Consider the following 14,826-nt stretch of genomic DNA (forward strand, 5'->3'; position numbering starts at 1 on the left):
ACCCAGGACACGCTGGAGGGATTATATCTCTCGGCTGGCCTGGGAACGCCTTGGGATCATCCCCACAGAGTTGGCAGATGTGGCTGGGGAGAGGGAAGTCTGGGATGCCCCCGCAACCCGACCCCGGATAAGCGGCAAAAGATGGATGGTGGTTATAAAGATTTCTATACCTCAAACATATGTTTCATCAGATGTCTTAAAAGACACAACTAAATTTCAAATTCCTGTTGAAAACACACACACACACACACACACACACACACACACACACACACACACACACACACACACACACACACACACACACACACACAATAATTGTATGTTCTTCAACACTGTGCTGCAGCTATTACTGAAGCCATCAGTGAGGCTATTACTGGAGCCATTACTGAAGAACTGAAGGACACTGACAGGTTGGTCATTGTGGACATGAACTCGAACCTCCACCTCTTCCACCACAGCAGGTAACATTATTCCAGACTGGCTGAACCCACACAAGGCTCTATGCTTATAATTACATCAGCAACCTGCTTGTGACATGATCAACAGTTGTCATAGTTATTGCTACTGTTCACGGGAAATGAGCAGCGAGACGACTCACACCATCATTTGAAATGACCTTTTGGTCGCTGGCAAGAGCTTCAGGTCACTAAAAATCCCATGTGGAATATCACCTTGCAATGACAAATTTTTAAATAGGGCAGTATTCCTTTCACAAATGAACATACGGCATTTTAATTTGATTACATTTAGTTTTTTGTTTTTTGTAGGGGAGGGGGTTATTCCTTCATATCCTAAGATCCCCTTGGCACCAAATTTGTTCAGCACAGCATAACAGCAACATTATTCTGCAAGATTAAAAAAAGAAAGAAAAAGGAAAAAAGAAAAATATTTTCCATTAGAAATAATAAGCAAAACAAAAAAAGGAATAAAATAGTAGAAATGTAATAAATAGAAATACTTAAAAATAGACAAAACTAGTATTTTTATGTATTAAGGGAACAACACATATCACTGGCAATATCAGTGTGTTTTTATCCATGTTTTGCACTGAATCAAGACGCACTCTAAACATCACTGTGTTTTTAACAATGCAGGAATCACAAAAGCTTTCTGTTCTTATTCTATTCTAAAAGATCTAAACCTTCCCCACTGTGATACGAACAAATGGGCAGTCAGATGAACAAGTTTCCATGAACAGTGAAGTACAGCACACTTCAGAGCATCAGACTGTCAGATACAGAACCGCTTCCCCGAGAGCAGAAGCAGATTGGACAGCTACTGTCCTCTACTGGAGACAAACGTCAACTACACTGATAGAGCAATCCTGGATGTAACTGAAGCGCTGTAACACATGAGCTGAGATTTCCTTCAGAATGACAAGAAGCTGCCTGCCACAGCGCAGAGCAGGAGCAACATGGCAGAGGCATTTCAATTCAGATCTAAAGCCAGCAGCCGCCTATTCGAGCGTAAATGAATTGAAGCATTATCATTAAACTGTTATGTGCCTTTGTATGAGGTGCAATTATAGTTGGCAATCCCTTAACACTTTTTTTGGAAATATATACATATATATATATATATATATATATATATATATATATATATATATATATATATATATATATATATATATATATATATATATATATATATATATATATACATATATATATATATATATATAAAAAGTGAGGCAAACAAAAGGAAGATTTTGAAACACTTGAGGTGTGATGGTGTGAAAAGGGGTTTAACCCCCATACGGTATTATGTTTTATGCATTCACTATACATAGTAATTTATGTATGAGTTGGTTCCAGTGGAAGATATTCAGCTCAGGAATGACGGTGAGCTTCTGTAGAAAGTCATGAAAATCTGCCAGCATTGTTGGTAGCCACCCACCAGTTTCAGTGCAGCAGCTGGAGCAGCTTCTGACGCCAGCTTTTATAATCCCTCTCATTTAGATCTTAAGCTCACAGTGAAGCTATCAGATTAGTGCTTCCAGCTAATCTACACAATGTCAATGAATGAAAACCATCTACTGCCTTCTGTGGTGCCATGCCTGGTAGAATAAGATATGATTCCATGAAAGTGAAGGGATGTTGTTTGGGCACAGAGCGGCCCCCTGTCACTCTCTGAAGGGTTTCTTAAAACAAAAGATGTCACTATTGAAAGCAGATGAGTCTTTGAATACAGAAGGAAGACACAGACAAACAAGGAAGCACATACCCAAATGGAAAAAGACTCACTACTGCTAATCTGGCTATTGTAATGAACTTGATCTTAGAAAAGTCACCACCTCTGAATGAAAGAGACGGTAGATGTGCTGCTGCAGCAACAGCATCCCTGAAGTCTCTGGCTTGCATTCTGACTGAGGCCACATATAGATGAAACATGGGGGGGGGGGGGCGGGGGGACTGGAGCTTGCATGCAGAAGCTCAGTACAAGGAGTAGACTGACCATTTGACAGCAAAGGAATTCACATAAGTACACTTATCCAAGTGCGTAAGTGCCTCCATTTCATGCCACTTCACACTTGTGACAGTTGAAATACACTAGCCTGTGTGAAAGGTGCTGCATGATTAGACAAACACAACCACATAGAAATTTAAAAAAAAAAAATATATTTAGACACTAAAATTCCCCCCAAAGGAGACAATAAATCTAAATAAATGATACAACAGGAAAACAGTAATAGTAAGTAAGAAATGAAATACCAGGGTAAGAATTGAAAGATTGCAATACTTCCAGCTGTTTTCAGCTCTGCTGGCTACCTGCTCAGCTGCTGGGAGTTTAAATGCTAAAAGCCTCCACACTAAAGGTTTTAGTCGTGCACTTTGGCACAGCCAACAGAGGACCTGAGGAATCCTAATGCTTTATTTATTGTGAGCATGGCAGACGCATGGTGTGGCATGCTCACAAAAAGACCAAAGAATGTTTAAAAGTTAAAAAAAAAAGAAAAGAAAGAAAAAACAACAACTCACAAATCAACAGATAAGGTCATAAACCTACTGTAAGGACTTTAAAACAGGCAATATTCATTCTTTCTGTTTTTATAACAAACTGTCGACAACAGGTAGGTACAACATGCGATGACTTTAAGGTTCCAGGTTGGGATGGATGCTTGTGAAGAATTATTCCAGATATTTGAGCCTGGTGCCACTGGGCTTGGGTTTAGTTAAGCAAAATGAAATGGTCAACTTTGATGGAAAAGGATGAGATGGAGACTGGGAAGGAAATGTGCAAAATGGATCTTCCAGAGAAAACCAGAACTGTGACTAAAAAGGAACTAAATAAGCAACACAGATCGTTATTCTGGACCAGATTACTGACCCTAAACCACAAGGTCTGATCGGGTGTTTGCACCAAGCGGCAACCTCCGGCGGTTAAAAGTGAAGCCTATGTGGAAGTGCATAAAACTGCAGTTCCCCCTTCATCCACTAGGGGCTGGCTCCAAAACAGAGCAAATCCCCATAGACTCCCATGTTAAAAAGGCAAACTTCACGGCAGAAATAAACATGTTTACAGCCTGGTTCAAAAATCCATTTTCGGTTTATAGGTCAGGTTTACCTTCATGACAACTGTGGGGGGAGTGAATTTTTTTCTAACTCGCCTGTTTTAAAGTAATTTAATCTTGAAGTTTGGCAAATTTAGGGGCGTGTCCTTTTGATTTGCAGGTACCAATCTCTGGCTTCAAGTGAGAAGAACGTAGAACAACCGCAGTTTTTAGCCGGTTAACAACGTGACTTAGCTTTAGCCCGCTTACCTCCGTTAGCTGGGTAGCTCCCGTTATCTCGGGGTTAGCTCGGTTAGCTTTTAGCTACAGAAAGCTCAGAGTTCGCTCGATGTCAATCATCCACCATGACGCTCACGGCTGCCCTCTCAGCTCCACCTTTTTGCCCATATTTGTATTTTCTGGGCATGACGCTGCCAACATGGCGACAGTAGGAACCGCCCACCGAGTTTCAATTCAGCTCTTCAGAAACCTATGGGTGACATCACAGAGACATCACGGAGACTCCGTCCATCTCTTTATATACAGTCTATGGTTTGCACACTGCAAGCTACATGTTTTTATCTAAGTCTTTATTTGGTATAATAAAAGTAAATAAAACACTAAAAGCACTCAAACACCGCAGGCATCCAAACCAATGCATTTAGAGAGCATTTATTGCCAATGATTGAGGGAATTATTTTTGAGTTAGCTCTAATAGCAAAATTATCCCCAAAAAATCCTTTAAAAAATAATTAAATCCAGGTGGTGATCCAGGTCATCCCAAACATTGATTAACATTTTCCTTATTCAGAATTTTCTTTAAAATGTCATCAAAAACTACCCATAACTTTTTGAGTTATATTGCAAACAGACAGACAAACTAATCCTGTAGAATACATGACCCGCTTTGAAGAGGTAAAATAAGAAATACAGAGGAAACAAATGGAGAACCAAAAGCGTGTAGGGCTTGTAGAAGCTAGGGCTTAAAGCAACTACCCAGTACCAATGTGCAAATGCAAAAACGGGTACCTTTAATTAAAGATCAGCAACATGACCACCATTTATAATAAAACCAAGGTATAAAATTAACCACAAACCAGATGTTAAGAATTTCATTCATCAGGATGACTTATTTGCTCATTTTGAGAGTAAATGCACTTTAACTAAGTTTGAAAGTTATAAATACAAGGAGGTCTGTAAGATCTGCGAATCAACAAGCCAGTTTTGTTTCAAAATCTAATCTCCTTCACAGTCTGATCCCCTTTTTTGGTTGCAAAACCTGCAAATACAGTTGAAAGTGAGTTCAAAGTATGCAATGTTAATCACTCACTATTGATGAAGAGTTGCAATAATCTTTAAATTTCTAAAAACTTTATTTTTAACAGTGGTTTTAACAGTGACAATGGTTTTATTGTCTGTTGAGCAGAAATGAACAAAAACATTATTTTTAAGATCTAATCTTTGAAAAATGTGCACAAACACATCATCCTGAAGGTTGGGATGCACGCTTTCAGCATCAGGACAGCATCTGCTGGTAGAATCTTTTCAATATAGCACATAAACAAACTTAATTACCCCAAATTCAATACTGCAATGCATCAACTTCACATTCTCTGTAGCTGATTTATAATTGCCATGAGGAGAGCAGACACCACAGCCTTAACGCAGTGAAGCCGGCTTGATTTTATAAGCTTACATCAGTTTCTCTGTCACTCACAGAGAGAAATGGCAACACTTTAATAATGTATTTGAGGTACTAAAGAGAATCACAACCTCCATGTGATAATTGAAAAACTGATATCTGTGTTATATATCATCACTTTTTCTCATTCATTTTCTTTACCGCTTAGTCCAGTTAAGGGTTGCAGGGAAGCTGTAGCCTATGCCAGAAATCATCAGGCAAGAGGCAGACTACACCCTAGAAAGGTCCATCACGTAGTCAACAGAGAGGGTCAAACAACTATTCATGCGAGACGACCAATGCATGAATGATACAACAGCTGAAAGAAAAAGAAGTAAAAAGCAGTTTTGTTGGTATACAGAACGTGAAGGTACACTGTGTTGCTCATTAGCAGGAGCGAGAACTTTTAAAGATTTTCCTCCACATCTGCTGGCTGCGACTGTTCCCTCACTAGTTTTTTCAGTTTAGATGAAAATGGTCAAGTCTAGTAGAAAGAGAAAGGATGACATAAAGAAAAGGGACCTTGCCAGCAGAAACTGAAACACGCTGCTGAATGCAAGAACTGCTAATTAACTAGCTGCTATTGTGCAAAGTTTAAATCTCCTGGAAATAAAATTACACCACTTTTATAATAATTTTATTTAATACCTCAGAATAGAATTACAATCAGTTGGCTTTCAGCTGCACTATATTTACAGAAAATTCAACAATTTTTTTAGTTTTGTAACACTGGTCAGACATTTCAAACATTAGTTACAAGAATAAGAAACAGACTGAGATTTTGTTTCAGAATTTAAGCATAGAAATGCTCGATGAAGTTCAAATTCAGGGTCAAAAGACTTAAATATGGCATCTAAACAAGCTGACATGGCTTCATTTTCACATCCACTATTCCTGATCAAATTTTAGTTTGTCAATTCCTTGACAACCATTTTAAATCATCCTGTATGTTTTGGTTGTCTTAGGCAATTTTTTCCCATGACTTAAAGATTTGAGCAGAAGGGATGCAAAACAGTAGAAAGGGTTGAATCGAGCATTGCAGCTGTTCGTATCTGTTTGTAAAACAAGCTTATCAAACTGTACAATCTTATTCAGAGGACTTTAACTTACTTAAATTTAAGTCAAGGATGTAATTACCATAAGGTTATATTGCTTGACCACTTAGAGGAATAAATACAAATAAATGCAAACACATCTTAGTAAAATAACTATTCATGTGTTCATGTGCGTTCATATTTCCCATTTTGCAACATTAACATACAGAACTCATGTATCTTTCAGCGCAGCTGTAATGATAGGCTAAAAGGGAAACTATGAATATTTTACACTATGTGCAAAAAGGCAAGTGTGAAAGATGCATAAACCCAAAAAGGGCGAGATTTCTAAATAAAAGAAAAAGAAAAAATACAGAACATATGTGTGCGAACAAAACGAATGCCAGCAAGAACAGACATGTTTTGCACTACATGACTGCAACCTATTTTTATCCTGCCTAGTTACGTCGATGTTATTTTAGATGATTCAGCACTGAAATGTTGCAAACAAAGACAATTTCCTATTGTTCCCATTAAGATGTGCGTGCGTTAACATTGCACACATATTTATTTTCATTTCCTTCCTCTGCATATTCCACAAAAACACACACCAACACACACACACACACACACATCATGAATAGTAATATAAATATGGTGTTTATCACAGCCAGACACGAAATACATCAGTACGTCAAAATATGATCGCAGTTACTACATCATCTCACATCACCATGGCGATCCATCACTAAAAGCTCTGTGCTGTTACTTCTTCTTGAAGATCTAATGAAAACTGACCAATTTCCTGTGATAGAACTTTTTTTTTTTTTTTTTTTTGCATCAAAAGTCCCCATTTTAATCACATCCTGATCACAGTGCATCACAGCAAGACATGTGTCACCGCTGAAATACTGAGATGCCTTGGAAAATAGATGGTTAGACTCTAATCCTGTTATAGATGGAGAACAGTGATGTGTTCAAGCAAAAATGATCCGACAATCCCTCCTTTCAGTTCTGTCTGACACTGAGAAACAAGCATTCGAACTACATCTCACACACACACACACACACACACACACACACACACACACACACACACACACACACACACACACACATGCTCGAACACAATCACAGATTGTCCCATGCAGTGTGTCCATGGTGGGGAGAATTACATTGACCTAATTCACTTAACTGGACCAGTTAGATTTTTGGTCATTGGCTGGCTGAGCCCAAGTTTGATCCTCTGAGCCGAGTTCCAGCAGCTTCTAGCCTCAATAAAATCCTCCTCTGCCTCTGACAGAACTCATCTCTTGGTGAGTTATTAATACCAACAGAGCAGACAGGATGTTATGCACTGATTCTTCAAGCCTCTCATCAACAAAGCGACAAGACAGGAGAAGAAGGTCGCCTTTTCTCCCTCAGCTCCATCTGTCCCTCCGTGCTGTAGTTTTATTAAGAAGACTGCCAGGACTTGGACAGCAGCATCAGAAAACTTGACAACTTTAAAGAATACCTCCTGAAGGTCAATGTTTTCAGACAGTAAACCTTTTAATTGTACACCAATGAATACAGCAACATGGCCGTTTCTTCATTGCGTATCATATTTTAATTGGACAGCAGCTTTGAAATAGGTGCTTGACCATTAGTTTAACGCCTCCAAACCGAGATAATCCCATCTAAGCAACCACAGCTCTGCATGGAGGATCTGCCAAGCCTTAGACTTCTCCACATACCGAAACACCGTACTGTTGGTAATGATGCCTCAAGAGTTTAAAGGACTGCGCGTTGAGCTTTTCAAAATCACAGATACAAATGTGCAAATTGACTAAATTGGAAACATTAGCATGCCAAACCAGCTTTTTGTGTGTATGTTCCTAGACAAAAAAACTAAAGGTGGGAAAGAAGTCAATATTTCAGAGAAATGATAACAGCACTGCTCTACACTGCTAACACTGCCGTGCTGCCGTATACAAACTGTGAACTGGCTCTTCATGTTCATCAAGCTCTGCTTTTTCTACAGAAACATTAAAGCTTAATCCACTTGGTTAATTTATGATAATAATTTATGATCTTATTCATGATAAAGATTAGTTAATAATTAATAAAGCCCTTACATCTTTACATGTTTACAGATATATCATAATGCACTTGAGCATTTGTGTTATTTTCACACCAACAGTGAATTAAGCAAACCGTGCGATGCAATTAGATTTTAAGTCTAATGAAAGACTCATTCTGCGAGAGCTTATCAGCTTTGAGATTATGCTGACGTCACCAGAGGCAGAACATAGTCATGATTGATCAGAGCTGTTTGTGGGTATCCTGTGCTCTACTATTCAGTGACTTTTTGAAACTGAGACATGATCAAAAAAAGGAACAAGTATAGAGGAAATCAGCGATGTTGTGAACCCAGACATGCCAGCATTAGTTTTTTGTTTTTGGTTTTTTTTTTTTACCTCTAAAGCCAATAAATCCAGATAAAGATGGTAAAAATAAAAATTATGTAAATAAATATTAAGTGTGTGGTATCTGTGGAGCCCACCGAGCCGACAAATACGTACAAAAACAAGCAACGGATGAACGTGAACATTGCACTGGAACAAATTTTTATGTTATAAACTGCTTACCAAATTTCTTATTTGAGTTTTTCATATTTATTCATAACTATTAGAAGATTAGAACTCAGGAAAAATTTTGACACTAAAATGCCCCTAGAAACTTAAGTAGCCCTTATTATTTTTGCAAGGAGCAAAAGATTATTTCAGCCCTTTTTAAGGGCCTTAAAGTTTTGGGGTTTTTTTTATTCTCACTGAGTAGATGCGCACATTAAATCAGTGGATGTGTAGAAGTCAGTCTTGACTGAAGGGTCAGGGCTGCTGTTCTGGTCAGCTGCCTACACACACGTTTAACCCAGGGCATTGACTTCTTATGCTTATACCAAGAAGCTGTTAGTGTTATGCATTTTTATGGTTTACTTTGTTTTATTAGGAATATTTATATCTTCTTGTTCAGTCTTCTTGCGGTTCTTTATATCTAAAATAAAGACACAGGTATATAACACACACAGGTATATAAACTTACATGGGTTAATTGATTTATGATGACATAATGATAAATGATAAAACACCTCTTCTTAAAGTTACATATGTTTATAAATGATTCAGAATCTTAATGTGTTCATGAAGCCCCCTCCTGACCCCATCTATAAACTCGCTGACAAATCAATGATAAGCATCTAAAAAGGAGTGCTAAGGGCTATTTTACCCATTACTGACTCTTAGTGAAAAAGCCTTAAAATAAAGCATCTATGTGACTGATACATGTCATAAAATGTGCTGACATTTGGATGTCATGCCAGCTGGCATTTGGCAGGAAAAAAAGAAGCCAGTTTACTTTAAACTTTAAAGTCATCACCTAAATAATTAACTAAGAACTGAGAGTCAAATCATCCACTAAAAGATGCAGGTGGTGTATGTGTTTAAATTTAATGTAAGAGGAGAGTGAGAGTAAAACAGAGACAGCTTCGGCTCAGAGTGTCCGTGGCTGAAGAGAGCTTCGCTTCCCGGCTTGCCCCATATACGCTGCAGGCGAGAGCTGCTGAATGGTGTGACTGTGGGTGACTCCGCACCACTTCAGATGTGAAAGGGCATGTTTAACTTTTTGAATTTGTGTTGTTTTGCCTGAAAAAACATCACATCTTTTTATCATTAACCCGGGCAGATAAAACATCCTGGGGTCTTCAACCTCTACGCTCAACTCTAAAACGCAAAAGCTTATTTTTGAATGAGGAAAAAAAAAAGACGATTTGTGGTATTTATATAACTTTCCCTGCATTTTTTATTATCAAGAAATAAACGTCCCAGATCGGAAAATAGTTTCTCTAATACTTTGTTGATTGTTAAACCAAAGCCCAGCCACATTTGCTGTGGACTGAGCCTGAAATGATGACCCTAATTGGATGTAAATGTCAGTGCCATTTGTGATAAATGTTAAATGAAGGAAAATGTGAAGGAAAAAGATGCTGGGTTTTCCACTGCAGATGCATTTTAATTTGTTTGCTTAAAATCAATATCAGAAAATAAAAATGCATAAAAAGCACCTAAATGTTTGTAGCGTCTCCTGCAATCTAAGATCTGTACTTTTAGGATAAGTTGACTTTAATCCAAGTCTGTTTTGCCATTTTTGTTCTTTGAATTTTACAGCCTAAAAGCTTTTTAAGAATGAAGAATCTACTAGAGATGATCTGAAGAAAAAAAAAAATCACAAGATGGAACTTCATTTCAGAAAAGTGTCTGTTCTCCCACCTTCACCATACTCTTCTCCTTAAACTCCATCTCTCTTTCTCACTTTGCCACGCACACATTTATTCACACCTCTCTCCTTACTCTTCTAACGCCTCTCTGCGGTTATGATCTTCATGGCACTTCTATAAATCTGCTTCACTGAGCCGAGCAGCCGTTTTCACTTCACTCAAACTCGCTGCTGATGAAGAGACGAACACTGCTGAGAGATCAGCTGGGTAATAAATAAATACAGACGGACAACAAACACTCATCATTAAAACAGCATTTCAAAGAAAATCTGTAATTGAATAATGTTATATGCAAACAAACAACAAACAATTAACTGGGACCTTTTTCAGAGCCTGAAACGTAAGCAGCTAAATGAAACTCAGCCACCTCTAATTTTCCTGCTCGCTGTGACATCTCAAAACATCTTCAGCGAAAAAGGCCTTTAACATCTCTTGCAAATACATGCAGGGACTGTAAAGGTTGAGCGTCACAGCGAAGACATGGTTTTTTTTTTGTTTTGATTATCTGGTGACGTTGCTGCCATTAGTTGAGATATATTTGGAGCAAATCCATTTACAAGACTGAGAAGTGAAACCTTTGAAGCAGCTAGACACACACACTCATGTGCACGCAGCAGGGGGATAAATAACAGCCCTCTAGAGAGCTGCACTCAAACCCGGTTTCTTTTCTGGCAATTCCTCTCTCACATTTAAATAATCCTGTGTTAAAACTGAACTGTCTGCATGGCTGACTGATGGACTAATTGCTTTAATAGCTGGTTATATAGCTCATGATGTCTGTGGACTTGGAGGCTGACTTGATACGTCCACACACCAACTCACACCTGCACATTGTGGAGGAGACGAGTCGCCAACCCAGGACTTGTGAAAACAATACCGTCTGTGATCAGAGCTCTGACTACAGATAAACAGATTTGTTCCAGAAAACCGGTGCACGGGGTTCCCGTGTTTTCAAAGCAGCATTCTGCTCTGTCTGCTTGGATCGCCGCACAGCAAAAAACATGGTGTTGCATTTTGAAAAACCTGAGATGAGGGCAGATCAAATGGTGTGTGAGAGGAGTTTGAGGCTGTGACCTCACTTTGGAGATCCGTCAGACTACTATGCTCCCTTAGGGGACAGAAGTTGGGTTTCAACAATCTACCTGACTGAAAATAGCCTGGTAAAATGTGCAAGTGTGCATGTGCTTGTATGGGCAGTAAGAGGGGGATTGTGTACTCACTCTCATGACATTCGTGCAATTTCTTTTTTCAGCTGCATGAGGCTTCTGAGCCGTTTGACTGGACTGCTTCTCGATGATTCCTCAGTGGGCCGTGAGTGTGTCGGCAGCTGTCTCCCATAAATACACTCCACTATCCACTGGATGGAAGTCAAATAGTAATATGACAGTGAGCGAAGGGGAAAGGAGAACAGAAAAATATGCTGTGAAGGTCCCAGCAAGCTGTGCACAAACAGCAGAGTGCTCAAGGACGGTCTTAGCAAAGAGCTCGTTCATCTGGAGAGCAGCGATGTGGGTGGTTCAGTCCACAGATAGACTCATGTTTAAATGGATAAGAGAGGAGGGGAGGAATGGAACAGACCTGTCTGTTACATATACATTAGCATCTAACCCCTTGCACATCAGAAGACCATATTCCTACTCTGTCAGCAGCTCCATTTTGGTAATCAATCACATTGATGCAACCCAATGAAACACAGAGATTGAGACCCGGCAGTCAGGCGAAGACGTGTGAAGGCAAATCCTTTGTGGGCAAACTCTGCAACGTCCAAAAATAAAAACTGGCTTGATCTCTTGCTTTACTCCTGTCCCAGAAACAAGCAGCTGCACAGCGCGCATACGCAACACGCAGCCCTTTCATCAACTTATTTGCACTTTTAAACTAAGTTTCAGATGGCAGGATGAATGATAAATATCTATTGCACTGTTGCTTTTATGTTCTAGTTGTATAGAGACCTGGTTGGCTTTTACACTGGCTGACAGAAGCAGGTCGCTCAGTCAGCTCTGTTGGCCTAAACCCACTTCTGTGCTCAGAAACATTACAACCTTCTAGCTTGAGAGGCCACAACATGCTAAATTATGACTGCAAAGGAGCCGCAACATGACTGAACACAGAGGCATTTCAAGCATGCAAAGATCTCACAGAAGATCAGCGTGGAGCCTCTTATCAGCTATGACACAATAACAGCAGCCTGGATTGGACTGACAGGCTGTAGGTTGGGTGGGATGTGGAGTCCAAAGAAGACAGCGGCAAATAGGAAAACATCTGATCCACAGCACAGGCCTGTTAGGTGAGAGGAGCCCTGTACTCAAGGCTGGATTATCCAATGGCCCAGGCGCCCATGCCCACTTGGGGCCCATGTGGGGCACACGTAGGGAAAACACCAGCAGTTTGGACATAACACAAAATGTATATAAAAGCCAAATAGTTACATCACAATCTCCAGTGTGTTGCTATTGGTACCACAGATGTTAGAAATGTCATTTCACAGTGTATCATTCACAATTTTCCCTATGTTGGGATGGGAAAGGGGTCCCCTGGAACACTCTGGGCCTAGGGGCCTGTGCACTTTTAATACGGCCCTGTCTGTACTCCACTAATATTAGGAGAAAACTGCAGGCTGAAGCATCACGCCGAACGGACACACCCCCTCCACGGCTGTGGCATCGAACCAGCGACACAGTGGTAAACACGGCTCCGATAAAACCCGGTACAGTTTCTGATCCTGCTGGACTGAACCCATCATTGCAGCTTGTAGTAACACTTCAGCAACATACAGGCCTGATGCAAATGTCTGCGTTTGTCCACGCGCGTGGAGCAGACTGACAGACGACTGCACAAATTAGCTCACATCTTCATCAAAGCAGTGAATACACACGCAGCTCACGCGCTCCGTTGCACTCCTATTGGAGTGCCCCCCCCTCTCACGTGCAGCATATCTCACCTTGCTTGACACATTTGAAGCGGACCGGGTCTTTGCAGTGTTTAACCACGGCCAGCACGTCCCGGGTGGTGAGCCCGGCCACTGGCATGTCGTTGACCTCCAGCAGCAGCTCATCCTGGGCCAGTTTTCCGCTCTGGATCAGTCCCTTCCCCTGCTTCACCTCGCCAAAGTAGGGGAACTGCCCGTTTTCCGCGCCCCCCTTCAGCTCGAACCCCAGCTCCCCTTCCTTCCCCCGGCTTATCACCGCTTCGTGGACTTTGTTGGTCCAGTGGTTCTTCTTCTTGAGGCTCTTCGACATCGTTAAGGCGAGTTAATCACCACGGGCTAGCCCATACAAGAAGCCTCCTACCGTCTCATGCCAGCCTTTGTGCGACCGGCTGCAGCTCCATCATCACCGGTGCACGCTAAAGCGCAGTGTCCGCTCGGCGAGCCGCGCAGTCGGGCAGAGAGCCGCAGCACAGCACGGCGACGGATGAAATAATTATTACTCTGTCAGACACACAGACGCAAAAAGACAGATCCTGGCGGATGACCCGGATGTGAAGCCTGAAGGAGGGGAGAGATGAATGGTTCTGGTTCGGCGTAAAGCGATGGAGAGGAGGGGGGAAAAAACACGGGAGGCGCTTCTTTTTTACTACACTGCCAGGGGCACTTCCTCCGGCTCTTCTGATCTTACACACGAGATGACATGTAGGAAGAGCAACAGTTTACACTGCAGGATATAAAACTTCACCTAGCACTGGTTTACTCTGCATAATGAAAAAAAAAAAAAAAAACTTCGTCCTGTGACTGTTTAAAATGTTTTGGAGATTTAAAAACAAAATTTTATTTGACTTTGCAGACTCCTTTTAATCACAAAAACGGTCTAACAAGCGATGCAGCCTATGTGGTAATACTTCCTACCAAAAACATGCTGTATGCTTTAAATATTTTATGTGCCTATAAGTGGATTCCCAACTGCTCTGAGCACCACAGATCCCCAGGGGCCCCGAAGACTGCAGCTTCCCCAGGTTGAAGTAATTGAACTAAATTCAATGTATTATGTGAAACCTGCATGGACACAATGTCACATTATACACGAAAATTAGGCTTGTATATACACAACCCCCTCCACAGAAACTCTGGTGTTGATGCAGCATTGGACAAAACTATTCCTGTTACCTGGATTGTTGAGATGCGGAGGAAATTACAGATGAAAAGCAGAATGCTTTGCAAGACCTCCTAAACCTAAATATAACTACAAACATATCATACTAAAAGCATACGATCAACAAATGTATAGTGTCTGTTTTTCTGATAGTCTGCTGTAGTTACATGACAGAAGCAGGGGATATGTCCTGTGGCGTTTTCTTAGAAATG

The 14,826-nt window shown here is 40.6% G+C and overlaps 1 protein-coding gene across 2 annotated transcripts in view; it reads right to left on the reverse strand.

Annotated features, from left to right (window-relative positions):
* Positions 1 to 14,021, reverse strand: part of magi2b (membrane associated guanylate kinase, WW and PDZ domain containing 2b) — a 93,456-nt gene extending 79,435 nt beyond the window's left edge. For both annotated transcript variants that reach the window (XM_079247622.1, XM_079247621.1), the window contains exon 1: positions 13,468 to 14,021. In XM_079247622.1, coding sequence (XP_079103748.1) covers positions 13,468 to 13,765 — 298 coding nt within the window. In that variant the 5' untranslated portion in view covers positions 13,766 to 14,021. The remainder of the gene's footprint in view (positions 1 to 13,467) is intronic.
* Between the last annotated feature and the right edge of the window lie 805 nt (positions 14,022 to 14,826).

This window comes from Telmatherina bonti (genome assembly GCF_933228915.1).
Source record: "Telmatherina bonti genome assembly, chromosome: 2".
NCBI lineage: Eukaryota > Metazoa > Chordata > Actinopteri > Atheriniformes > Telmatherinidae > Telmatherina > Telmatherina bonti.